The 27990-nt window shown below is 49.0% G+C and overlaps 1 protein-coding gene and 1 long non-coding RNA gene across 3 annotated transcripts; one reads left to right on the top strand and one right to left on the bottom strand.

Annotated features, from left to right (window-relative positions):
• Window positions 1-127: 127 nt before the first annotated feature.
• Nphs1 (NPHS1 adhesion molecule, nephrin) lies at window positions 128-26453 on the top strand. 2 transcript variants are annotated; one of them, XM_048438427.3, is made up of 30 exons: window positions 128-763; window positions 847-1062; window positions 1137-1259; window positions 1463-1591; window positions 2015-2114; window positions 2487-2590; window positions 3201-3328; window positions 3418-3589; window positions 3744-3901; window positions 4103-4247; window positions 4351-4475; window positions 5954-6140; window positions 6259-6388; window positions 6536-6708; window positions 7568-7708; window positions 7794-7934; window positions 8488-8609; window positions 10595-10766; window positions 10846-11002; window positions 11092-11243; window positions 13533-13644; window positions 13726-13907; window positions 16390-16446; window positions 20346-20465; window positions 20558-20582; window positions 20690-20765; window positions 21088-21178; window positions 21624-21739; window positions 25426-25590; window positions 25780-26453. In XM_048438427.3, exons 1-29 carry the CDS (start codon window positions 652-654, stop codon window positions 25555-25557), a joined length of 3798 nt encoding a protein of 1265 aa, XP_048294384.3. In that variant the 5' UTR covers window positions 128-651; the 3' UTR covers window positions 25558-25590; window positions 25780-26453. The 2 variants fall into 2 exon arrangements, with proteins under 2 accessions (XP_048294384.3, XP_048294373.3); XM_048438416.3 differs by having other exon boundaries at window positions 130-763; window positions 2033-2114.
• On the bottom strand, window positions 4994-6654 carry LOC146896050 (uncharacterized). Its single transcript, XR_015004707.2, has 3 exons — window positions 6514-6654; window positions 6273-6366; window positions 4994-6127 (listed from the first exon to the last, which is right to left on the bottom strand). It is a non-coding gene; the product is annotated as an uncharacterized LOC146896050 (long non-coding RNA).
• Window positions 26454-27990: the final 1537 nt, after the last annotated feature.

Raw genomic sequence — 27990 nt, 5'->3', positions numbered from 1 at the left:
TCTGGGCGGGGGTGTCCTTCCCACCCACACAGGCCCAGCTCTGCCTGCCAACCGAAGCTGGGAGATAGCCCTGGTCAGACCTGCTCTGCCAGGCAGGGCCTTGGGGTCACTGGGGCTGGGGAGGCACCAAAGAATATTCCTGGCATGTGCTGACAGGGGATTTCATTGCTCTGGGGTCAGACTCAGGAAGTACTTGAGGAGAAGCAGCAGGATGTGCTCACACTGGGTCCAAGAAATGGCTCCATGCTGTGACTGACTGCTTTGGATTTCTGGGTTTGTGAGCTTGGACCCCCACCCCGACCCCCAGAGGTAGCGAGCAACAGATCCTCTTTGAGTGCCTGTGAGTGGGTGAGGGGGAGATAGTCATAGATAAAGAGAAACAGAGACTGTTAGGGAGAAAAAGAGAAAGCATGCATTTTTGAGTGCTTGGGGTTGGAACTCAGAGAAAGAACCTTTGACAGAGCAAGCTAAGAGCAGAAACAAGACAGAAAGACTAGGACAGAGACAAAGATGGGAGTCTAGAGAAAGAGGAGAGGGGGGAGAGAGAGGGAGGGAGGGAGGAAGGGAGAGAGAGAGAGAGAGAGAGAGAGAGAGAGAGAGAGAGAGAGCGCGGAGGGAACACACAGAGAGGCTCAGACAAGACAACAAACCATGTGGCTGGCGATGGGCACTAAGGAAGTTGCCCTCAGTGGCCCTGGGGTGACCACAATACACAGGACTTCCAGCTTGACTCCCTTGCTGCTCATGGGAATGCTGACCACAGGTGAGTACAAAGGCTGGACTTGTAGCCCATGGGCCCTCAAGTGCCACCTCTGTCTCTTATTATCAATCCCCTTGTGTCCCCAGGCCTGGCCCAGTCACCAGTCCCCACCTCGGTTTCTCGGGGCTTTTGGACTCTGTCTGAAAACCTGACTGCAGTGGAAGGGGCCACAGTTAAGCTGCGGTGTGGGGTCAGAGCCCCTGGCAGTGTGGTGCAGTGGGCTAAGGATGGGTTACTTCTGGGTCCAAACCCCAGGATCCCAGGCTTCCCAAGGTACAGCCTGGAAGGAGATCCTGCTAAAGGTGAGAGACCAGAGCCTGACATCTTGAGCCACTAGCAGAGGCTGGGGCCCTGACCGTGAGCGCTCCATCTCCAGGTGAATTCCACCTGCGAATCGAAACCTGTGATCTCAGTGACGATGCACTGTACGAATGCCAAGTCGGCCGCTCAGAGATGGGTCCCGAACTCGTGTCTCCCAAAGTAATCCTCTCCATCCTAGGTATGGGTGAGAGACTCCTTCCTCCCCCGCCCCCGGGACCCACCAACCTGGGCTCCAGCCCCCTTCTTTCCTCAGACCCAGAGGTCCAATCTCCTAAGCCTCTCCACTTTGGGCCCTGGGTACAGTCTCATCTCTTGAACTCTTGGCCAAAATCGCCACATCCACCTCGCAGTAGTGGCTAACCCCACGCCCTTTCTCACTAGTTCCCCCTAAGGTGCTCCAGCTGACCCCCGAGGCAGGAAGCACAGTTACCTGGGTGGCTGGGCAGGAGTATGTGGTCACCTGTGTGTCTGGAGATGCCAAACCAGCACCGGACATCACCTTCATCCAGAGTGAGTGTGGAACGGCAGAAACGTCGCTGAAATTGGAAGGGGTGTTCCTGCCTAGGGTCCCCCAAAATATGTCACCACTGAGTATCACCCCAATGAAATGAGGCCAACACAGATGAGAAAGGAATGCTTTCCAGGAGAATGCAAGGCTGCTGGTCTGGGGTAGGGAGAAGGTGTGAGCACTCAGGGGACCTAGGGGTGCCAATGGCTATGCAGCAATAAGAAGATGCTGATGGGGGGCGGTGAGGAGAAAGAGAGGCCCCTGATGAAGTCCTAAGAACCCCAGAATTCAGGGGGTCCTGAGTGTGTGGGAGGACAGAACTGGCACCCCAGCTTCTTGTCCTTCAGAGCCAATATTAAGGGAGAGCCATGTCCACCCTGAGCACTTCCAGGGCATGGAGAAAACCCCAGCATCTCTCTACTCAGCTTTCTCATTGTCCCAAGGTGGACACACAGTACTGGACGTCTCCTATAATGTGAACGATGGATCTGAGGAGAAGCTCTACATCACAGAAGCTGAAGCCAGGTGTGCAAGCTGGGGTTTCCTCCCTGTCCCCCAATCTCCAGGTTGTCCCACATGAGTTCCAGAAACTAATAATGCAAGTTTGGAAACTTTAGTTGTGGGAATACCTGGGACCTGACTCTTCACCCTGACTCTCAAAGCTTCTTGATGGTAACCCCAGTTTGTAGATGTTGAATAAAAATATTTAGTTCAGGTGAAGACCTTGGGCACCCGTATTCTCCTTGTTGAACCACCACATCTCTCCCAGGGGAGTTCAGCTCTTAGAATAAATCAGTATGGAAACTTGGCCGAGTGTGGGAGTTTGGGATGCTCTCCTCTTTATCCTGGCTCCTTAAATTTCAGGTGATGACTGATGCAGAAATCTCTGTTTTCCAGGGTGACACCCCAGAGCTCAGATAATGGGCAGTTACTATTCTGTGAGGGGTCCAGCCCAGCTTTGGACGTTCCCATCAAGGCTTCATTCACTATGAATATTCTGTGTAAGTGAGGGTATGGATAGTTGTGGGCATGGAGGATGGGCATCCCAGCAGGATTTGGGAGCACAGGAGATTTAAGAATGGCAGAAATTTCAAGCATTATCACCAGCCATGCTGTTGCAGTGTGCTTAGAATCCCAGCCTTGGAGGGGTGGAAGCAGAAAGAAGGTAAGGCTAGCCTGGGCTGTTGAGGGCGGGGCATTGAAGCCCAGCAAGACAGCCCAGTCCCAGATGTGCAATGACCCAGATTTCAGACCCAGCCCTGAAAACAAAAAGCAGGCATTTGGGAGAAATTTAAGATTTTTATTTTTATTATATTATAATCATTTTATTATTATGGTGGTGGTGGTTGTGGTTGTTGTTATTGTGTCTGTGTGTGCATGTGCATGCATGGACATGCCAAGTGAAGAAGTCAGAGAACATCTCTCAGGAGTTAGTCCTCTCCTTCTACCATGTAGGTTCCAGGAATTGAAGTCAGGTTCTTGGGCTCCTTGGCAAGTACCCTTACCTCCTGAGCCATCTCCCTCACCCACCGGAGGAAACTGAAAGCAGGTTTGGGGGCCCAGAGAGAATAGATGGGCCTCCCAGCCCACTGAGAGGTCCCTGCTCTCCAGTCCCCCCAGGACCTCCTGTCATTGACTGGCCAGGCTTGGATGAGGGGCACGTACGGGCAGGGCAGAACCTGGAGCTGCCCTGCATGGCCCGAGGTGGAAATCCACCTGCTACCCTGCAGTGGCTGAAGGTGAGGATGGAAGCTGACATGGGGGGTTGAGGGGAAGGACAGGGACCAGGAGCTAGTGCTGAGATAATTAGATTGGCTTCTGTGTCCAGAATGGTAAACCAGTGTCCATAGCTTGGGGCACAGAGCATGCTCAGGCAGTGGCCCGCAGTGTGTTGGTGATGGCTGTGCGACCGGAAGACCATGGAGCCCGGCTCAGCTGTCTGTCCTACAACAGCGTATCTACAGGGACCCAGGAGCGAAGCATCACACTGCAGGTCACCTGTGAGTCCACAGCCAGAGAGACCTCTGTGCCTTCACGTCAGGCCTGTCTGATGCTGAAGACCTCACTGTCGGTCCCCTGCCCCCATCTGCCTGGGCTGGTCTGTGAAGACCCCAGCCTGGAATCCCATCTTAGGTTGATGCATCTGCCATTCAGTTCCCCCCAGTGCCATCACCATCCTGGGATCGGCATCCCAGTCTGAGAACAAGAACGTGACCCTTTGTTGCCTTACGAAGTCCAGTCGCCCCCGGGTCCTACTGCGATGGTGGCTGGGTGGGAGACAGCTGCTGCCCACGGATGAGACAGTCATGGATGTGAGCATGTGGGAGACGATGGTTTGGTAGTCCCTTGAGGCCCTGGGCCCTAAGGAGCCTAGACTGAGGGTCCAACTCCTGGGTCTGATGGAAGAGGGTGGAATTGCCGCATGTGCCCCTGCTGGGGTCTGGTGGACTCAGTCCTCTGCTACCACGGCTGGGGGCTTCGCAGTTCCCAAATCTGAAGTTCCCTCCTGCCAGGGCCTGCATGGTGGCCACATCTCTATGTCCAATCTGACACTCTTGGTGCGGAGGGAAGACAATGGCTTGTCCCTCACCTGTGAGGCCTTCAGCGATGCCTTCAGCAAGGAGACCTTCAAGAAATCACTCATCTTGAATGTGAAATGTGCGCTCTAGCCTAGAGCCCAGAGAATCCTCAGGTGTCACAACCCTCACCCTGAGGCTCCACTTCAGACAAAAATGTCTTCTCTTTCCCTGTCTCTCACTAGACCCTGCCCAGAAGCTGTGGATTGAGGGACCCCAAGAGGGGCAGTACATTCGTACTGGGACTCGGGTGAGGCTGGTGTGTTTGGCCATCGGAGGCAATCCAGACCCCTCCCTCACCTGGTTTAAGGTAGGTATTGAGCAAGAGTCCCTCCCTTCCTTCCTCCCTTCCTGGCTTCCTTTTTCCTATGTATCTGTTCATATGTATGTGTAAGTGTGTGTGTGTGCAAGTGTGTGCAAGAGCAAGCACACACACATGTTACTGACTAGGCCATCTTAGGCCCTATTTTCTTTCCTAAGACAAGATATATAGTCCAGGTTAGCCTTGAACTTTGCTTTTTTGCTCAAGACAGGGCCTTGTTATACAGCCCTGGCTGGCTTAGAACTCACTCTGTAGACCAGGCTCGCCTCAAACTCAGAGATCCACCTGCCTCTGCCTGTATTAGAGGTATGTGCCACCAACCCTGCCTAGCTTTGAGTATATCGTCCCCTTATCCCCTCCATACCCTCAACACATGGAGAAACCCATAATCTGGGGGAAATGCTAGAGACTATGAAAAGACACAAATGTCATGAGAATTAATGAAGTCCAGGGAAATTCTGGAAAATCTGGAAAGACGATTCCAAGATAAAAGAAGAAACTTTGGATTAAGATAGGAAATTTTAGAGATAAAACAATTATAGTGTCATTCATATTAAAGAAAATTCATTCATATTAAAATTAATATAAAAAATAAAGAAGAACGAAGGGAAGGGAGAGAGCGAGGAGAGAGACAAAGGCAGGGGACCTAAGGGGTAATATTGGAAATTAGGGAGAAGGTCAGAGAAATTTTGGGGGAGAGTGGAAAGTTTCTGAAATTTTGAAGTTTTATTACTTTTTATGGATGTTTTGCCTGCATATGTGTCTGCAAACCACATTCATGCCTGGCACCCTTGAGGACAGAAGAGGGCATCAGATTCCCAGGAACTGGAGTTACAGACAGCTGTGAGCCGCTATGTGGATGCTGGGAGTTGAACCCAGGTCCTCTGGAAGAGCAGTCAGTGTTCTTAACTGCTAGGCCATCTCTGCAGCCCAAGAGTGGAAATTAAAAAGGAAAAAAAAAAAAAAAAACCAACCGGCAGAGTGAGGTGGCTCACCGGTAATCCTAGCTTTTTGGGAGTGAAGGCAGGAGGACCAGGAGTACAAACACATCCTCAGCTACCTAGAGGACTCACTTCGAGGTCATCCTTGGCTACAAGGGATCCTGTCTCATGTAAAGCCAGGCAAAAACAACAGAGGCAAAGAAAAGTGAAAGACTCCTACGCCCGGTCTGGGAATTTCTAGGGAGTTTCCTGGAACACAGTGTTCTGTAAATATCACAGTAATGGGTTTGGGGGTGTGGAGCCTGAAGCAGGGAGTGGGCTGGTGAGGTCGGGGGAGGGTAGAGGGGTGCACAATAGGGATCAGGGTCCCCAAACAGTCAAGACAGGCGGGAGAGTCTAGAACTGGGGGAGCTCAATTTCAGTCCCCACTCCTTTAAGATAATGGGGTGTCTGCTCTTGAAGGCGTCTTTATCACACAATGGCCCTGTCTGGGCTGGCAACCACCCACGCTCTTTCGGTCCTCAGGACTCACGCACGGTGAGCGAGCCTCGGCAGCCCCAGGAGCCCCGGCGTGTACAGTTGGGCAGTCTGGAGAAGTCGGGCAGCACTTTCTCTCGCGAACTGGTGCTGGTCGTAGGACCGTCGGACAACCGAGCGAAGTTCTCATGCAAGGCGGGTCAGCTCAGTGCTTCCAGGCAGCTGGAGGTGCAGTGTGAGCGCACAAGCCGGGGAATGGGGGTGGAGTGGGGGGAGATGTTGCGGAGGGAGCGGTATAGACTCGCAACCTTGCAGCCCAGGCTCCTCAACCTCTGAATCTCTAACCCATTAAGTCCCCCCAACCAACCTGACCATCCTGGCCAATTCTTCGGCGCTGCGCCCAGGTGATTCCTTGAACTTGACCTGCGTCAGCATCAGCAGCAATCCCCCAGTTAACTTGTCTTGGGACAAGGAGGGAGAGAGGTGAGCTTACGGGAGGTCCCACCCCATCCGGGTTCCTTCCTCTCCCCCTCCCAACCTCTCCCCTCTGTGCCCTAAACGACTGGCCAAGGGCCTTGTACCCACATCTGACCCTGCCGGGTCCTCACCCGACTTCCAAAACTTGCACAGGTTGGAAGACGTGGCTGCCCCGCCCCAGAGCGCTCCGTTCAAAGGTTCCGCTGCATCCAGGAGTGTTTTCCTTCGGGTGTCATCCCGAGACCACGGTCACCGGGTGACCTGCCGAGCCCACAGCGCTGCGCTTCGTGAAACCGTGAGCTCCTTCTACAGCCTCAACGTGCTGTGTAAGCACGCAGGCCGAGTACCGCCCCTCCCGCCCCATCCCTTGCAGACTCCAGCTAAAGGAGCCTTCACCTCTACCCAGAGTCATAACTTCCCCCACCTTCATGCCGACCTCAGGCTGGCCCCAGCTCCAATCCATGCTCTCCGTCCTCAGTTATATCCTAGCTGCTCTTTTTGCAAAACTGGATCTTCAGATGTCAATTTAAAAATTTTTAAATTTCTTACTATGTAGTCCTGGCTGACCTGGAACTCAATATGTAGAATAGGAAGGCCATGAACTCGCGGCAATCCTCCTGCCTCTACCTCGGGAGTGTTGGGATTGAAGGCTTGAACTACCATGTCTGGTTCTGCACATTTTTTTTTTTTTTTGCTTTTTTTTTTGTGGTGGAGGTGAGTTTTGTTTGCTTGTTTGTTTTTTGAGATGGGGGTCTCACTGTGTAATTCTAGCTGGTCTGGGACTCACCGAGATTCGCCTGTCTCTGCCTCCCAAATGCTGAGATTAAAGGCATGTACCGCCTCATCCAGCTTGGATTTTTTTTAAAAAAAATCACATTTGGTTGTTGTGTGTGTCTGTGTTCCGGCATGCCTGTGCCACGGTGAAGAAGTGGAGGAAGTTAAGGAAGCTAGCTGGTTCTCACCTGCCACCGTGGGGTTCCCGGGTATTGAACTCAGGTCCTCAAGTTTGTCAGTAAGCTCTGTCTGTCCCCGCTGAGCCGGCTCACCAGGTTTTGTCTTCTATCCAGAGCTTTGTCTCATATCTCAGCTCTAACAGTTACCCTGTCCGCTACCTTAGTCCTAGCCACGACCCTATCTTTAACCTTTTACCAACACTCTTGTCTTCCTGGGGCGTCCCCTCTGAAGACCCTCCAGAGTTCCTGGGGGAGCAAGTGCTGGTAGTGACCGTGGAGGAGCAGGGCCAGGCGCTGCTGCCTGTGTCGGTGTCTGCTAACCCGGCCCCGGAGGCCTTCAACTGGACCTTCCGAGGCTACCGCCTCAGCCCAGGTAGGGTGTGGGCCTGGAGAAGGGTGCGGACTCGGGAGGATGGGCGGGCCTTCCACGCTCCACTCCTTACGCTGACCTTCCCCAGCTGGCGGCCCCCGGCATCGCATCCTGTCCAGCGGAGCTCTACAGCTGTGGAATGTGACCCGAGCTGACGGTGGCGTCTATCAGCTACACTGCCAGAATTCTGAGGGCACTGCCGAGGCACTGTTGAAGCTGGACGTGCATTGTGAGCCCCCGCAGAAACCTGGGAACCGAGGGTTTCTAGGAGCCGTGGAAATCACGCCCACTCAAGGGACCTTGCCCATCCTGGAGTCTCCTTCTTGTGAAAGGCCCACCCAACCGGGGATAACTACCCACCCTAGAGTCCTCCCCTTTGGAAAGTTGTTGCTCTGCGGGCTAGGGAGACCAAAAATGGAACTTGCATAGAGAGAGGGGTCTACTTACTTGGGAGTTCCTCCATCCAGGAATCCAAGTTCTCTCGAACCCCACCCCAACACTGTTCTGGTACACCATCACCCCCAGCGCATGCGCGCGTGCACACACACACACACACACACACACACACACACACACACACATCAGACTCTAATAACCACAAAGGCACAACGAGGGTGAGAATACCCTCATCACTCTGAGAATTCCCCTCCATAAAGGGCAAACAGTACCCCTCCGTACCATTCCAGACACCTCTAAGACACCATCCTCCTGGAGGCCTCCCCCCACCTCAGCAGGACCTGCCAGGGCCTAAGTGCCTTCTCCAAGTCCCTGTCTCCCACTAGATGCTCCCACCATCCGTGCCCTCCGGGACCCGACCGAGGTGAATGTCGGGGGTTCTGTGGACATAGTCTGTACTGTGGATGCTAACCCCGTCCTCCCAAAGATGTTCAGCTGGGAGAGACTGGTAAGTACCTCGCCAGAGAGTGGACATGGAGCTAGGACGGTGTAGTCTCTTGGCTATGAGCGCCTTAGGAGTAGATGCCACATGTGGGAAGCCGTTCATGTGACTATGGTGGTCAGGGTATCTTTAAAGAACTGTTTTTGGTGAATGTCAGGTGAATGAGAGAATGGCATGTGTGTGTCTGTGTGCACAGATGAACAAAAAGTGGGTGGGTGATGATGGGTGGCTCCATGCTTGACTGAGACTGGATTAGACAGGAAGCGAGTCCCCAGGGGAAGTCAGGAAGAAGCTGACTGCATTGATATCAATGGGGAGGCGGGTATATATAAGTAAGCAGGCGCACATACTTATGAATGTGCACACGCGCAGAGAGTTGCAGGGTGGATAGCTTCACCTGGGCAGGTGAGGTGGGGCAGTGCAAGCATAATAGCGGGAGTTCAACTCCCAGAGCCCATGGTAAACGGAGCAAAATGACTCTCAACAGCAACTCATTTGCATGCTGTTGTATGTGTGTGCCTGCGTTCATACACATGCATCATGCATACATACCCACAATGAATAATAAAGAAAGTTTACACCGGGCAGTGGTGGCGCACGCCTTTAATCCCAGCGCTCAGGAGGGAGAGGCAGACGGATCTCTGTGAGTTCGAGGCCAGCCTGGTCTACAGCGTGAGTTCCAGGACAGGTTCCAAAGCTACACAGAGAAACCCTGTCTTGAAAAAAAAATTATCCTGGGCATTGTGCATTGGTGTCACATGCCTTTAATCCCAGCACTCGGGAGGCAGAAATGGATGCTCTGAGTTCAAGGCCAGCCTGATCTACAGAGCGAATTCCAGGATAGGCTCTAAAGTTACAGAGAAACCCTGTCTCAGAAAAAAAAGAAGAAGGTTTAAAATTATAAAGGAAGAGAACAAATGGTTTGTGGAACCCGTGGGTGAGTGGATGGAAAAATATATGAATGGGCAGGCAGATTCTGTTTTCTGTTCTGTGGTTTGTTTGTTTTGCTGTTGCTGTTTTAAATTTTTGTATTGTGTGTGTGTACACATCGAATATTTGTCACGGTATGCGTGTGAAGGCCAGAGACATGTGTGAAAATCAGTGGTCTCCTACCAATAGGCTCGTAGGAAGCGAATTTACATTGTTAGGCTCAGCCGCAGGTGTCTTTACCCCCTGAGCCATCTCGAAGACTCATTGTTTTTGAGATGGGGTTACATGCAGTGGTTCTTAGCTTCCTAATGCCGCGACACTTTAGTACAGCTCCTCATGCTGTGGTGACCCCCCCAGTCATAACATTACGTTGTTGCTACTTCACACTGTAATTTTGCTGCTGTTATGAATCTGAATGTAAATATCTGATATGCAGGATGGTGTGCGGCCCCTGTAAAACGATCATTTGACCCCCAGATTGGGAACCACTGGTGGTGGAACCCATGTTGGCCTCAAGCTTGCTATGTGGCTGAGGCTTGAATTACTCCTGACCTTCCTGCCTCCAACCTTCGGAGCTAGGACAACAAGCTCGTGCTACGATTCTAAGACATATATATTTGAGAGAGGGTCTTGATATGTAGTCTAGGCTGTCCTAGAACTTGTTATGTAGCCCAACTTAGCTCTGAACTTGGGATTCTCTTGCCTCTTCCTCCCAAGAGCGAGTAAACCACCACATGCAGCCCAGTCGATTTATTTTTTACTGCTTGAGACTGAACCCAGTGCTTTGAGTATTGCCAAGCAAATGCTTCCCCACTAAACCACAACCCCGAGTCTACAGTTGGTTCCAAGTATGAAGAGTGTTTAGACAAACGTACAGATGGATGATTGGCTGAAATGATGGATGAATGGATGGACTAGATTAGTGGTTGTGTGGATGACAAGAAACATCATCACCTCATTGACATTGCGGAAGGAGATTGTAGCAGGGAGAATGAAGCTACAGATGGGATACAGTTTCTGAGGACAGACTGGGAACAAGCTCCTGTATCTTGGGCTGCTAGGGGGAAGATGAGGAAGATCTGAGCCTGGATGATATGGAGATGGTGTCAAAGGGATCCACTGGGCGTCTGCGGATTCACCAGGCCAGACTGTCACAGGCTGGTGCTTACCAGTGCATTGTGGACAATGGGGTGGCGCCGGCGGCAAGAGGGCTGGTCCGTCTAGTTGTCAGATGTGGGTAACTTCAAGGTCTGCCCCTGGCCCGCCACTCCCACCCTCCACAGTCCCCACATTGATCCTTCCATTGTCCTAGTTGCCCCCCAGGTGGATCATCCAACACCCCTGACGAAAGTGGCTGCAGCTGGGGACAGCACCAGCTCAGCGACCCTCCACTGCCGGGCCCGAGGTGTCCCCAACATCGACTTCACTTGGGCCAAAAACGGGGTCCCTCTGGATCTCCAAGATCCCAGGTGAGCCTGGGGATAGCCAGGTCGTGCCCGGGTTCTGGTCATCCAGCCCTGGTTTTCCTTTCTGAGTCCAACCGCGGCCCTCTCTTCAGGTACACAGAGCACAGGTACCACCAGGGTGTTGTTCACAGCAGCCTCCTGACCATTGCTAACGTGTCCGCAGCCCAGGACTATGCCCTCTTCACTTGCACGGCCACCAACGACCTCGGTTCGGACCACACCAACATCCAGCTCGTCAGCATCAGTACGATGGGAGCGACTGGGGAGATACTGGGGACTGCGCTTTGCAAATTCGTGGTTGAGCAGAGCCAGGAAGTGTTTCTGATCTCTGAAAGGTGTTCATGCGTGAGAATGGAGTTTTACTTTGTTGAAACAAGGTCTTGCTGTATAACTCAGGTTAACTTCAGACCCAAGTTAACCCAGGTAGCCCAGGATAACCTCAGGTTTGCCATGTAGCCAACCCTGCCTCAAATGGCAATTCTTCTGATTTAACTTCCAAAGGGCTGGGATTACAGTTGAGAGTCACCAGGTGTAGCTTGTTTGTTTTACTGTGGGCCGGGGTAGGGGGTGCAGGATGTAAGATTCAATTTCCAGCATCCACAGGGTGGCTCACAGCATCTGTAACTCTAGTTCCAGGGGTCTAACGCCCTCTTCAGGTCTCTACAGGAACTGCATGGCATGTGCTGCACAGACATACACGCAGGCAAAGCACCCATGCACATAAAGTAAAGATAAGTAGCAAACCTTTAAAGGGAAAGAAGAGGAGAGAAACTTATACATACCTCAAGGAGGAATTAATTTGCGTTGACTAACCTTTGCTGAAGAGTAAGTGAGAGTGATGTTGGCCTCACTGGCTGTGTGCCCGAGATCTTCTTTGCATTCCTGGTCCTCCTGCCTCCACCTCTGGGTAATAGAATTGCAGGTGGGCGCCATAGAATTCATGCTGGGCTTATGAAGGGCTGGGGATCAAACCCCGAGATCGGCCTTCGGCAACATATGCGGATGTTAAAAAAACACCCTGCCAACAGAGCCACACGTTCGCCTCCAGTTGGCCACATCTTCAGTGGGAGTGAATCAGCAATATATACGAAATAAGATGGCTTGTTTAAAAAACAGAAACATACATAAATAAAATTAAAATTTATGAGTGGAACCAGTATAAGTATACACACCTGTAATCCCAGAAGCTGAGAAGCTAAGGCCAGAGGATCAAAATGTTCCAGGCTAACCTAGGCTACCTACGGAGACCCCTGTCTATAGATAGATAGATAGATAGATACATACATACATACATACATACATGGATGGATAGACAGATAGACAGACAGTAAGATACATACATACATACATACATGGATGGATAGACAGATAGACAGACAGTAAGATACATACATACATACATACATACATGGATGGATGGATAGAGAGATAGACAGACAGACAGTCAGATAGATAGATACATAGATGGATGGATGGATGGATGGATAGACAGACAGATGATAGATAGATAGATAGATAGATACATACATACATACATACATACATACATACACACACACATGGATGGATGGATAGATAGATAGATAGATAGATAGATAGATAGATAGATAGAATAAAAAAAACAGTTGGGGAGCTGGTGAGATGGCTCAGCGGGTAAGAACATTGACTGCTCTTCCAGAGGACCTGAGCTCACATCCCAGCACCTACGTGGTGGCTCACAGTCACCTACAATGGGATCTGCTGCTCTTTTCTGACCTGCAGCTGTACATGCTAACAGAACACTCACATAAAAAGTACACAAATAAATTGAAAAGTTTTCAAAATCACCTGGGCCAGTGAGATGACTCAGTAGGAAAAGCTTTTTATTATCAAGGCTGGTGACCCAAGTTCCACCCCTGGAGCCCTCATGGTGACAGAAGAAAACTGACTCCCACAAATAGTCCTCTGATCTCCACAACACACACACACACACACACACACACACACACACACACACACAGAGAGAGAGAGAGAGAGAGAGAGAGAGAGAGAGAGAGAGACGCGCACACACACACACACAAATAAATACATAGAATATAATAAAAATTGTTTGAAGCTGGGTGTGGTGTTGCACACCTTTAATCCCAGCACTGGGGAGACAAAGGCAGGTGGATCTCTGTGAGTTCCAGGTCAGCCAGGGCTACAAAGGGGAGACCCTGTCTCAAACAAACAAGCAAACAAACAAGGAGGGAAGAAAATGTGGTGGGGAGGATTGCCCTCCTTGTGCACTTCGCTGGAAGCAAAACTTGAGGTTTTTTGAGTTCAGTGTTCAAGGTGAATTTTTAAAAACAGCTCTATTTATTTTAATTCTATGTGAACCAACTGCCACCAACCCAGCTAGAAATGCTTTCCTCCCAGAGTGTTGTATGTACATGTTTATCTGTGAACTACTTGTGAGCCAGGTACCTGTAGAGTTACAGGTGGTTGTGAGACTCTGGAAGGAAGCTTCTAGACTCCTTTCGTATCCCCTAACAATCCCCCCTTTCTCTCCCAGGCCGCCCTGACCCTCCTTGGGGACTGAAAGTGGTGAGCACAACCCCTCACTCAGTAGGTTTGGAGTGGAAGCCTGGCTTTGATGGGGGTCTGCCTCAGCGGTTCCAGATCAGGTGGGGCCTCCACCGAGGCAGGAGACGCGGGCCAGACAGTGGAGAGAGACATGTGGCTGACCTGACGGTTCTCCCACACAGGTATGAGGCCCTCGAGACTCCAGGATTCCTCTACATGGATGTCCTGCCACCCCAGGCCACCACCTTCACGCTGACTGGACTGAAGCCTTCTACGCGGTACAGGATCTGGCTGTTGGCCAGCAATGCCCTTGGGGACAGTGGATTGACTGACAAAGGGATCCAGGTCTCCGTCACTACCCCAGGTGGGAAGCGGCAGTCCTGAGCAGGGGAGAGTTTTGTGGGTTTTTGAACAATTTGGGGGATGGTATAGCAAAGTAGAAACTTATTTCTCCTACTCACAAATCAAAGAACCGAGACACAGGGCAGTTAAGCAAATTGGCCGAGGTCACACAACTAGGAGGAGCTGGAGATAAAAGCCTTGAACTCAGGCAGGGATGGGCTCTAGGGACCAACGTTTAGCCTCCATCTGTAACGACTGGGGAATGGGAAAATAGTGAGATTCTTGTTTTGTTTTTCAAACAGGGTCTAACTGTGTGCCTCTGGCTAATCCAGAATTCACTATGCAGACCAGGCTGGCCTAGAATGCACAGCAACCCTCCTGCCATTGCCTCCTGAGTGCTGGGAGTAAAGGTGTGCACCACCACACTCAGCAGATAACTGTGAGTGCTGGGAGTAAAGGTGTGCACCACCACACTCAGCAGATAACTGTGAGTGCTGGGATTGCGGGTGTGCACTGCCACACTCAGCAGATAACTGTGAGTGCTGGGAGTAAAGGTGTGCACCACCACACTCAGCAGATAACTGTGAGTGCTGGGATTGCGGGTGTGCACTGCCACACTCAGCAGATAACTGTGAGTGCTGGGAGTAAAGGTGTGCACCACCACACTCAGCAGATAACTGTGAGTGCTGGGAGTAAAGGTGTGCACCACCACACTCAGCAGATAACTGTGAGTGCCAGGAGTAAAGGTGTGCACCACCACACTCAGCAGCTAACTGTGAGTGCCAGGAGTAAAGGTGTGCACCACCACACTCAGCAGATAACTGTGAGTGCTGGGATTGCGGGTGTGCACCACCACACTCAGCAGATAACTGTGAGTGCTGGGATTGCGGGTGTGCACCACCGCCACCAACCCAGCTAGACACGCTTTCCTCCCGGAGCTCTCCGCCCAGCTTTCTGGAAGCAGGTTCCTCTGCAGTTGCGAGGATTAAATGAAGTGACTTATTTTATGTGCTTTGGACAATGCGAAACTATGGCCTAAATGTAAAGGAAATGTCCCGCTCTACTGCAGCTTGCTTTGGACAGGAGCCTCCGATTCTGTCTTCCTCTAAGGGATCAGCATTCCTACTGATCCCCCACTCCCCAACATTCCAGTCTTTACCCTTGAATACTAAAACACAGACTATGTTCACCTCCCTACCCCAGTTTTCTGATTTATAGCTCTGCTGTAGAATTCTATCGAAGACGAATATCTTTTTATTTTAAAGATCTCTTTATTCACTATGGATACAGTATTCTGTCTGCATGTATGCCTGCAGGCCAGAAGAGGGCACCAGATCTTGCTACAGATGGTTGTGAGCCACCATGTGGTTGCTGGGAATTGAACTCAGGACCTCTGGAACAGCAGGCAGTGCTCTTAACTTCAGAGCCATCTCTCCAGCTCCAAAGACAAATATCTTTAAAATATTTGTTTTCAAATTTATTTTTTTCTATTTTAAGACATTCTTGATTTTTATTTTTAAATATTATTTGTTGTTAAAAATTTTACTCGCCTGGGTGTTTTGCTTGCTTGTATGTATGTGCATTCTGTGTGTGCCTAATACCAGCCAAGGACAGATATCCTGGAACTGGAGTTACAGGTGGTTGTGAGCCACCATGCGGGTACTGGGACGGAACCTGGGTCCTCTGGAAGATTGGCCATTGTGCTTGCCTGCTGAGCCATCTCCCCCGCTGTCACGTAATTTGATTAATTATATATTTAAAATAATTACATCATTTCCCCCTTCTCTCTCCTCCTTCCAACCAAACACATGGCCTCTTTTTCTTTAATTATTGTTTCTACATATATACCTACATATAAATGCAGAAGTTTATCTAAACTATTTTAAATGCTTTTATATTTATGTGTTTATTTGCATGCATCCGTGTATACAGGCAAACGTGGCCCCGCATGGCTGTGGAGGTCAGAGGACAACTGGCAGGGATCATTTCTCCCCTTCCACCATGTGGGGCCCAGGGGCCGAACTCGGGTCGGCAGGCTTAGTGAAAATGCCATCTCCCCCTCTCCCAGCACCCTTTTTTATTAACTCAACAAATTGGTAATTCACATTAAAGGAACATGCACACTATAAAACACGAATTACTAATTCGCTGTTATTACTGGCACAGGACTGCTGTAGTGTGTTGTCTTTAGAACGTCACTAAGAGGGCTGGGATAATAGCACCTGTTACTCTTACGGCCTGGGGGGGGGGGTCTGGGTTAGGTTCCTGCATCCACATGGTGACTCACAACCATCTGAGCACCAGGCATGCACATGGCACATACACATACATGTAAGCACAACACTAATACATATAAAAACAATTTTTAAAGCAATAAAATAAAACGTTGCTAAGAAGCCACGTGCCATTCCCATGATCTTTTAAGTCAGCTGAAGAGCTTAAGAAGCAGGGGATCCTTCGGGCTTATCCGATTCCCGGTATTAATTTAATCTCTCCACCCGCAGGCCTGGACCAGGCTCCTGAAGACACAGACCACCAGCTGCCCACAGAGCAGCCTCCAGGCAAGTGCTCCATCCCCCCACCCCCACCCCATCCTCCTCCCTTGTGGCCATCCTGCCAAAGACTTAGCTGACCCCCATAGGTCCCCACAGGTCTCTTTTCTTCTTTCCTAACCTAATCTGGTTTAGCTCTTTTTTGCAATGCTGGGATCAAACCTAGGGCTATGCCTGTGCACGCCACACAACCACATTGCAGTATAGCCCCAGTCCCAGTTTCTTTTTGTTTTTGAGACAGGGTCTTGCCATGAATTTGTAGTAATCTTACCCCAGTCTTCCAATGCTGGATTTACAAGTATGAGCCCTCGTGCCTGGCACAATTTACTTTAATGCTGTATTGCATAGGCTTGCAGGTGTGTACTTGCACGTGTGTGTGTGTGTGTGTGTGTGTGTGTGTGTGTGTGTGTGTGTATGAGAGAGAGAAAGAGAGAGAGAGAGAGAGAGAGAGAGAGAGAGAGAGAGAGAGAGAGAGAGAGTCCTCTGGCATGAATGCAGAGGCCCAAGGATGACATTGAAAATTCTCTATCACTCTCTGCATTGGTCCCCTGAGACAGGGTCTGTCTGTGAATCTAGAGATAGCTCTGTTTTCTTTTCTTTTTCTTTTTCTTCTTCTTTTGTTTTTGTTTAGTCGAGACAGGGTTTCTCTGTGTATCTCTGACTGCCCTGGAATTTGCTAAGTAGACCAGGCTTGAAATCACAGCCTGCCTTTGTCTCCCTGAGTATTAGGATTAAAGGCATGTGTGAGTACGTGTGTGTGTGTGTGTGTGTGTGTGTGTGTGTGTGTGTGTGTGTGGCACCACCGCCTGGCCTGTTTTATTTTCTTAAGATGTAATAATCATTATTATTTATATTTTTAAGATGAGTGTGTAAATGACAGATTGTGTGGGTGCCCACCAAGACCAGAAGAGGGCATTGGATTCCCTGGAGTTAGAATTAGGGGAAGTTGTGAGCCACGGAATGTACCCACCAAACTCAGGTCCTCTGAGCCATCTCTCCAGCCCCCTCTGTCTGATTTTTTTTTCTGAGACAGGGCTTCTCTGTGTAATCTTCCTGACTGTCCTGGAACTCACTCTGTAGACCAGGTTGGCCTCAAACTCACAGAGATTCACCTACCTCTGCTTCCCAAGTGCTGGGATTAAAGGCGTGTCCTCCCACTACCCAACTGACTGATCTTTTTTTTAACCTGAGAGTCTCCTATCCCCATCCTATAATACACCTTCTCTTTATATCCCCCCTCTCTCTCTTACACACACACACCCACACACACACACACACACACACACGCATGCATGCACATACACACAGAGGCACTCTCTTATATACATACACTCACATACACACGTTTGCATGCACACACTCACATACATGCACACTCTCATACATATGCACATATTCTCCCTCCCTAACACACACACACACACTCACATGCACACACACACACACAGGCACTCTCTCATATACACACACTTACAAACACACACACTTGCATGCACCCACTCACACACATGCACAGTCTCACACACATGCCCATATTCTCTCTCTCTCTAACACACATACACAGACACACACACACACACACAAACACACAAACACACCATAACCAGCTTTTGTGTGGATGCTGGAGATTCAAACTTGGGTTTGAATCTTGTGCTCTTACTCCTGAACCATCTTCCCAGCCTTTTCTTAACTCTAAAGCCATTAGCTAGCTGGTCCTCACCCAAAACCCTGCACTCCAGAGGCTCACATGAGGATCACAAGTTTGAAGTCAATCTGGTTGCATAGTGAAACACTCCCACCTCCCCAAAGCAAAAAACAACAAACAAAAAGAACTGGCTACATCCATGCTCTTTCTGTGAGGTGGCTGTATCAGTTAGCTTCAGCTGTGTAACAAACTACCCCAAACATGGAGGCGCTTAGCAACATACATTATTCCCCATGATTCTATGAGTCTGCTGGGACAGTTCTGGCCTGGGCTCATTTAAATCATCTCTATGGTTGACTAACCACTAGACTGTGACTGATCTCAGATGGATCTGTCCTCATATGTGTGGCAGTCATCTGCCTCATGGTTGGGGCAATGGAGGTAATTGCTCCTTGGAACACTCACATGGAGATAGTCATGGGCTCCAAGAACAGCAAGAAAGGCAAGCTCTGCTATCTCATACTTTGAATTCTGGCCCTTTAGCCACTCTCCCCCACTGGCAAATAGCATGCCTTAACATGGACCAGTGTGCAGGGGTATTCCTGCCACAGAAGGGCTCAGCTGGAGCAGGGACCCACTGCTAACGGCTCGACTTGAGGAGTAAGCCACCTGCCTTGGATGGAAAGAAGGGTGCAGGGACTGGGAGATGGCTCGGTGGGTAAAGCACCTGCTATCCAGATAGCTAGCAGCTGCATAAAATCCTGATGTGGCCGCACACAGCTGTAACCTGGGCCTGGGGAACAGAGACAGGCAGAACCCAAAGGCTTGCTGGCTAGCCAGCTTAGCTAAAGCAGTGGCCCCAGCCTCAGTGAGAAACAAGACCGGAGTCAGGGAGACGGTAGAGAATTCAAGTTCAGGTCCTGGTCCCACATCAGGTGGCTCACAGTCATCCATAGCTCCAGTTTCATGGGATCCAGCGCCCTCCTCTGGCCTCCTGCGGGCACAGGCATGCACTGCACAAACACACACACTTCAAATTTTGAGCAAATCTTTAGGGCTGGAGAGATGGCTCAGCAGTCAAGAGCACTTGCTGTTTTACTTCAGCAGATCCAGGTTCAGTTTCTCAGCACCCACATGGTGGCTCACAGTCATCTATAGCTCCAGTTCTAGGGAATCTGACACCCTCTTCTGGCCTCCTGCAGGCACTGTACACACATTGTGTACAAACTTACATACAGGCAAAATACTCATTCACATAAAACAAAAATATATAAATCTTAAAAACTAAACTAAGAGCTGAAGAGATGGCTCTGTGGTAAGACCACTGGCTATTCTTCCAGGACCTGGATTTGACTTCCGGTACCCACATGGTGGCTCACTATCATCCATTACTCCAGTTCTAGAGAGTCTGATGCCTTCTTCTGACCTTCACAGGCACAAGACGCACACTCATGATGCACATACACATGTACAGGCAAAACATATAAACACGTGAGATAAATAAACTGATCTAACATTTGTATATATGTGCATATATATGTATATGTGTATATGTATACATATGTGTACATGTTATGTTGTGCATGTGTAAATACGTTATGTGTACGTATATGTGCATATGTGTGCATGTGTGTATATATATGTATATGCATATATGTGTATATTTTAAAAAATAAGGCAGAGGGCAGTAGAGGAAAACACCCAACATGGACCTCCACCTCCCACACGTGGACAATGGACATGCGCTCATGCATACGCTCCCACACATTACAGACAGATCATTTTTTATGGGGAGGAGCAGAAGTCGTGGACCTGGCTTCTTTGACCGTGGAGACCTCTGCTGGTGTCATTGAGTTACTGCTGTCCTCACTTGACAGAGTACCTGACTTAGGAGAAGGAAGGATTTGCTTCAGCTCATGGTTTTGGTGGTGTCAGTTCACCATGGGGCACACCTCAGTTCGCACCATGGAGGACAAAAAGCTAAGGGAGAATTGTTCACGCCCAGACCAGCTTCCTCCTTCCTCTACTGATTTCTTTGTGTTCCCAGCCCAGGGGCATGGTGCCACCCACACCTAGACCTGGCTCCCCCTTCTCAGTTAACCCATTACACAGTGCTGTCGCCCAAAGTGCTCTCGCTGCACCCATCTTCTGGGTGACTTAGGCGCAGTGAGGTTAACGCTGACGGTCCTTCAGTCAGGGACCGGCTTTCTCAGAACCCTGAATCCAGGCATTGGGGTTCACCAGGGGCATCTTCTGCTCCCAGGACCCCTGACGCTGCCCCTGCTGCCCGTGCTGTTTGCGGCTGGTGGTCTTCTCCTGCTGTCCGCCGCCTCCTGTATTGGGGGACTCCTCTGGCGGCGGAGATCGAGGCGCCTTGCTGAGGGTGAGGAGACTCGATGGGTGGGACAGCACAACTCTGCCCAGCAGGTCTGTGGGCATGAGCAGAGTCTCTGAGGCCCCCTTTTCCTGTTTCAGAGATCTCAGAGAAGACAGAGGCAGGGTAAGCGGGAGAGCTCGGGAGAGCTCGGGAGAACTCGGGAGAGCTCGGGAGTGCCGGACGGGTGGCAGACTCGGTGCCCATGTTCATCTACACTTTCGTCCTGGAAGGTCGGAGGAAGATCGAATTAGGAATGAGTATGAGGAGAGTCAGTGGACTGGTGACCGGGACACAAGAAGCTCCATGGTGAGTAAGGGTGGCCTGGCAGCCTCCAGTTCAGCTCAGGCTAATCACTGTCATCTCCTAGAATCAGCAAGTCAAGGGAAATGACCTTGTTTTCTGGTTTTGTGTGTTCATGTGTAATCATGTGTGTGTTCATATGTATGCATGTGTATGTGTGCTCATGAATTTGTACATATGTGTGGGCATGTGTACACGTGCATGAGTGTGTGTGTATGTGTGTTCGTGTGTATGCATGTGTATTCAAGTATGTGTTCATATGTGTATTCATGTGCATGTTTGTGTTCGTGCATGTGTGTTCATGCGTGTGCATGTGTATATGTGACAGGTTAGCACAGAAGTGGAACCACATTACCACTACATGAGGGACTTCAACCCCCAGCTTCCCTCCACACTGGAAGAGGTGTCTTATCACCCAGGTGAGTTGTGATCACACCAGGACTCCCCCTGTTTCCAGGTACCCTGACATCTGAGCTGGGCCCTCTGATATCTTTTCCTTCCAAGCTCTGTTAGCTACTTCTGTATTACTATGACCAAAATACCGAGGAGGCCAGGTTTCTATTGCCTCACTTCAGAGGGTTCCACCCATGGCTGCTTGGCTACATGTTTGTGTGGCACAGGAGAGCTGCTCATTTCATGGTGAACAGGAAACAGGGTGATCCAGACAGGAAGGGGACCAGAGGCAAGAGAGCCCTCCTCACAAGGACACATCCTTGTGACCTACTTTGTCCAGCCAGGCATTCCCTTCATTGAAGTTTCCAGAACCTCCCACACTAACACCACTAACGGTGGCTCGAACCCCCAACATGTGAGCCTTTGAGGGGGACATTTTCCCTCCGCAATACTAACGTCTGCCAACTCCAGCCTTCACAGGTATTGAAGATGAAGACATAGCTTTCCCTGGACACCTCTACGATGAGGTGGAGAGAGCCTATGGCCCGCCTGGGGTCTGGGGACCCCTCTATGATGAAGTCCAAATGGTGAGGAGATTCTTATCACCAGGTTGTCTGGGCTGAAACCCCACCTCCTACTGTGTGTATCAGTTAGGATACACAGCTGTGACAAAGAGACCCAGCCTCAGTGCAGTGGTAGAAGGAGCCAAAGTGATACACCTTGATCCAGGAATGATGGTGCATGCAAGAGAGGAGGAGGAAGGTGGGGGGGGAGTATAAGGTCAGCCTTGACCATATAGTGGGAGTCTGTCTTCTCCAAGGAAAAAACTGAGGTCTTTCTCATGCAGCTGCCCAAGTGGGGTCCCACTGTACCCAATGACTTAGAACCCAGGGCTCTCTCCCCGGATTCCTGTCACTTTCTAATATACCCATTGCTTGGGTCTGCAGGCATAGCTCAGCTTCGCGGGGGTGGGAGATCAACCAGCTAGAGGAAGATAGAGAAAGAAGGTGCCAGAGAGACCCAGAAATGGTCGCCCTCCCCTCTGCTCTCTTCTGATTGGTGGGGACATGATCACATGGCTGTGTCTCACCACAGAGACTGGGAGCTGTTGTCCTGTTGTCTACAGTTCTGCCACTGTGGGAGAAGGAAGGGGTGTGTTTGCTTGGACCGTTGCCATCCCCATCACACTGGTTAAGTTGCTAGAAAGAAAGCATTTTTAAGAACTAGGTTTTGGTGTTTTTGTTATTGTTATTGTTGTTGTTGTTGTTGGGCAGTGGTGGCGCACACCTTTAATCCCAGCACTCGGGAGGCAGAGGCAGGTGGATCTCTGTGAGTTCGAGACCAGCCTGGTCTACAAGAGCTAGTTCCAGGACAGGCTCCAAAGCTACAGAGAAACTCTGTCTTAAAAAATAAAACAAAACAAAAAAAGAACTAGGTTTTTTAAATGTCATGTGTGCATGCATTATGTGTATATATGGATGTGCATGCATGACGTACATGCCAATGTCAGAGGACAATTCTGTGGAAACCACCAGACTTTCATGGCATGTGCCTTCACCCGCCGAGCCAACTCGCTGGTCTGAGGGAGGATATCTTTGATCCACTCAGCTGAAAAGCTACATGCTAGAATTGTCTTCAGGCACAACTAGACTCAGAATTTCTCTCTAAACATTTCCCAATAGAGCCAGCTTTCCATCCTGTTAGATTTGAAATCTTCAAAGAAAGAGAATGACTCTTTCCCAGGCAGTTCCCAATGCACGGTGCAGGCATACACTGACCTGCTTTTGGCCACACACACATGTTGCTGAGCCAAGCACTAAGACATGATAGAATATACCAATTGGTTTTGGAGATTTTGTTTCGAGACAGGACTTCATATAGCCCAGACTAGATTTAACTTGCTATGTAACTTAAGATGACTTTGAACTCCTACTTGCCTGATCTCCATCTCCAAAGTGCTGGTATTACCCATGTGAGTCATCACATCTAGCGTGTTATACTACCTGGATAAGCCTGGATCGGTGTTCATCTACAGGGTCAGAGATTTACAGGTCAACACTATTCCTTACACTGGGCTGAGAGTGGGAGAGGGCAGAGAACTCAGGATGGAGTGAGGATGATGGCTTGGCAGATGCCAATTACAGGCAAGCACTTCGACCTCCCACCACCCACTCACATCCAGGAAGATGAGAAACACGTTGATGTTCAAACTGAATACGGGGTATCTGTCTGTCTTCCAATACTCAAAAGGACTAGGAGTTTTATATATATATATATATATAAACATCAAAACAAAGCAAAAAGCCTGACTCTCTCCTGAGCCCGACTACTCTGGGCCAAGGATCTCTCTTGGTGACAATGTCAATCCAAGGCACAGGTCTCAGATTCGACGATCCCACTTTCAATGACAGGGCGGCCGAAGAGCTGTCCGTGGTGCTGTCCGTGGTGCTGGACCTTATGATCCCTGGGAAGCGCTGGTGGGTCTGGAGAACAAATATTTTGGGCTTTGGGGTACTTATGTTCTTCCTTTAAGATTTTCATCACTGTCACAGGGTAGAAGCAGTCCCAGCGTATGCATATGCGAACCCACCAGGCTACCTGCCTCTGTCTCCAGAGTGCTGGGATTAAAGGCGTGTGGGCATGCATCACCATCACCCAGAGAATTCTAGTTAATTTTTCCCAGTTAATTTTTATGCTGCACAAATACTATCATCCTTTGATTTTTCCTAACTATTTATTTATGTATTTTATATTTAGAGACAGGGTTTCTCTGTAGCTTTGGAGTCTGTCCTGGAACTCCCTCTGTAGATCAGACTGGCCTCGAACTCACAGAGATCTGCCTGTTTCTGCTTCCCGAGTGCCTTGGTAAATGGTGTGCACCACCACAGCACAACTTTCTAACAATTTATAATTATCAACCTATTTGTAGCTCCTGGGTAACACAAAAGCAGAAGAGGTGACTGTACTTATCTCACGGATCAGTGCTGTTCCAAGTTTGCTAAACTCAGCGTTCATTTTCTCTGAGTCTTAAGACGGAACACACCTCCACAAAGGGCCAACCTATGTGACCTTCTCCCCTCATTCACTTAAAATTAATTATCTGTGTGTGTGATGTGCATGTGTGTGTGGAGGCCCGAGGGCAGCTTGTAGAGATTAGTTCTCTCCTTCTGCCACATGAGTCTGCAGACTTGAGCACAAGTTTCCAGACGTGGTAGCATCTTTGCTTTCTGAGCCATCCCACAGTTCCACACATCTTAAAAATCCAAAGTCTCTCTACATAGTGAAGACTGGCCTTGGACTGTCAATCTCCCTGCCTCAGCTTCAGAGAGTGCTGAGATCACAGTTGTGTGTCACCGCACCAGGCTGTCTTCCATTTTGATGGGGAAATGTGTTGGGAGCCATGAGACAAACAGAACTGAGACTCACATCTTGCAGAAGCCACAGCTGACATCCTCTCTCTCTCTCTCTCTCTCTCTCTCTCTCTCTCTCTCCATTGTGACAAGGTCTTTCTCATTCTGTAGTCCAGGTTGACCTTGAACTAACAGCAATTCTCCTGCCTCAGTCTTCAAAATGATAGAATTACACGGTTGAGCCACCACATTTGGCCCTCAGCTATCGTTATTGTTGTTGTTGTTGTTGTTGGGTATGGGTGTTTTGCCTGTGTTTTATCTGTCTATCCATTTACCTTTTGTCTCACTATGTAGAGGCCAGGGTGGCTCTAAATTCAAAATCCTCCTGCCTCAGATTCCTGGGCACTAAGATTATAGGCATGTGCTACCACATCCAGTTTTAAACCTTAATTATAGAGAAGATCCCCACACAAGGAAGCGATTATAATGAGCCATTTTCACAAACTCCTGTCTACCTATCTCCTAGCTTTAACAGATTCCGCCCTCACCCCATCTTGACTTTTCTCAAATTCCACCTTCAGACAGACAGATAGAGAACTTTTGAGGTGGGGTGGGTCCTTGTTATGTAGCCCTGGCTAGCCTAGAAGTCACTATGTAGCCCAGCCTTTCCTCAAACTCAAAGGAAGAGCCTCGGGGGCACTAGAATTACAAGCGTGAGCCACAATGGCTGTGTATAATGGCTTCTGGTTCTGTTTTGGTTTCAACAGCACCGGGGATTGCACAGAAGGCCCTGTGCATGGCAAGCAACTGTGCTAAATCTCAGGGTTAGAAGGAAGCTCGACAGGGATGTATGTCCTCCAGAACTAGAGTGAAATTCCACAGGACGTCTCTCTGTGGCTCTGACTCCCCTTCTTGCCCATTAGGATCCCTATGACCTTCCCTGGCCTGATGTCAAGTATGAAAATCCAAGGGGAATCTATGACCAGGTGGCAGCAGACTTGAGTGCCATGGAGCCTGATTCTCTACCCTTTGAGCTGAGGGGACATCTGGTCTGAGAATCTTCATGACACCTATTTCCTGCAGACATGGTACATCTTGTTCCACTGGCCCTGCGTGTTCCTTTCCTGCAGCCAGGGTGTGTCTTGCTCCACGGGTCCTGTGCATTGCTTTCCTGCAGCCAGGGTGTGTCTTGCTGCACGGGCCCTGTGCATTCCTTTCTTGCTGATCTTTCAATGAGCACCGCACCGCATGATGCTAACACGTGGTTTCTTTTTCAGGAGAAGACATGAGGGAATGTGTGAGCGACAAGAAGACTCAAGTTGACATCTGGCATAAGCAAGGCTCCTTTTATAGGAATGAAACTTCTCCAAAGGGATAGAGCCCCTTGGAAACGACATCTGAACAATGAGAAGCCATTTTAAGAATCATTATGCTTTTCAAAAGTAAAACTTTGAGAAGTAGGGAAGACCTATTGAAATCCCATTCAGAGCCTGAGGACATGCTCAGTGAGTGAGCGTATGCATTAGCATGTGTGAGGTCTGGGCTACAGGCTGCAGCCAGCCCTGGCACTACATATACATGAAAAACTGGGCATAGTGCCCACCCCTGTCATTCCAGCTCTTCAGGAGGCCAAGAAAGGAGAAGCACAAGTTCAGAGTCAGCTTGGGCCACTAAAAGCACAGGGGCTGAAAAGATGGGTCAGGGGTTAAGAGCTCTACCAGCAGCTACTGCTCTTGACGCAGAACCTGAGTTTGGCTCCCAGCACCCACATCAGGTGACTCACAATCACATGGAGCTCCAGTTCTAGAGAATCTGATGTTTTCTTCTGACCTCCATTGGCAAAAGCACTCATGTGTATATACCAACACATAGATACATACATATGCACACAATTAGAAATAAAATAAATCCAACAGAAATTGTATTAATTAAATTACTGCCTAGCCCATTAGCTCTAGTCTCTTATTGGCTAACTCTCACATTTTGATTAACCCATTTCCATTAATGTGTATCGCCACTTGACTGTGGCTTACCAGCATGAGTCTAACCAGGGTCCATCTCGGGCAGGAGAATCATGGCGTCTGCCACACTTCCCTTCCTCCCAGCATTCTGTTCTGTCTACTCCACCCACCTAAGGGCTGCCATATCAAAAGGCCAAGGCAGTCTGTTTATTTAATCAATGAAAGCAACAAGCAGAAAGAAGAATCTCCTACACCAGATTCCAGCAAACGACTATAGACGTGAAAGAATGCACACTAAAGACTATAGGTGTGAAAGAATGCACACTAAAGACTATAGACGTGAGAGAATGCACACTAAAGGCTATAGACGTGAAAGAATCACACTAAAGACTATAGATGTGAGAGGATGCACACTAAAGACTATAGATGTGAAAGAATGCACACTAAAGACTATAGATGTGAGAGTAGATGTGAAAGAATGCACACTAAAGACTATAGGTGTGAAAGATGCACACTAAAGACTATAGATGTGAGAGAATGCACACTAAAGACTATAGTTGGGAAAGAATGCACACTAAAGACAATAGATGTGAGAGAATGCACACTAAAGACTATAGATGTGAGAGAATGCACACTAAAGACTATAGTTGGGAAAGAATGCACACTAAAGACAATAGATGTGAGAGAATGCACACTAAAGACTATAGATGTGAAAGAATGCACACTAAAGACTATAGTTGGGAAAGAATGCACACTTATGGTTTCATTCGTGGGCAAAGCTTAGGAACATGTACTAATACATATTTAAGATTAGAGGGTATAGTAGCTTCCGTTTATTTTCAAAATAAAAAGATACACATTTGTAGAGGCAGAAAAGGGTAAGGTCCAACCTAAATGGTGACACTGGAGGAATGTGGGTAATACAGAATAAAAGTCAAAACTAAGGAGTTGATGTAATGATGAACGATGACATCACAGAAGCAAAGACGGGATGTGCAGCTGGGCCTCGGGGGCTGTACAATTCTAGGTGTCCCATATTGGGGGGAAATGCCACACTTTATTTATTTATTTATTAATTTATTTGCGTGTGTGTGTGTGCATGCTTGTGTGCTCAAGAGTACCTGCCACCACGCACCTATGTGGAAGGCAGATAAATTTTTTTAGACCTTGCTGGCCTTGTACTGACAGAGATCCACCTGCTGCTCCTGCCTTCTCAATGCTGGAATTAAAGACATGTACTACCATTCCTGGCATGCTTTCCATAGATAGATAGATAGATAGATAGATAGATAGATAGATAGATAGATAGATGGATGGATGGATGGATGGATGGATGGATAGATAGATAGATAGATAGATAGATAGATAGATAGATAGATAGATAGATAGTAGATAGATTATAAATAGATGATAGATCGACAGACAGGTAGATGATAGATTGATAGATAGATAATAGGTAGGTCAATAGACAGACAATAGAAAGATAGATAGATGATAGAAAGATAGATAGATGATAGATTAGATAGA

The sequence above is a fragment of the Myodes glareolus genome, chromosome 1 (genome assembly GCF_982192425.1).
Source record: "Myodes glareolus chromosome 1, mMyoGla1.1, whole genome shotgun sequence".
Taxonomy (NCBI): domain Eukaryota; kingdom Metazoa; phylum Chordata; class Mammalia; order Rodentia; family Cricetidae; genus Myodes; species Myodes glareolus.
Note: the sequence above shows the minus strand (reverse complement) of the source record. Positions and strands in the feature narration are given on the sequence as shown.

Excerpts from the sequence above, each read along its gene's own strand:
- Nphs1 (XM_048438427.3), top strand. The coding sequence starts at position 652 with ATGTGGCTGGCGATGGGCACTAAGGAAGTTGCCCTCAGTGGCCCTGGG. Across the intron at positions 6,141-6,258 it reads CAGGCAGCTGGAGGTGCAGT|TCCCCCCAACCAACCTGACC; the intron begins GTGAGCGCACAA and ends TAACCCATTAAG. Across the intron at positions 7,709-7,793 it reads AGGCTACCGCCTCAGCCCAG|CTGGCGGCCCCCGGCATCGC; the intron begins GTAGGGTGTGGG and ends GACCTTCCCCAG.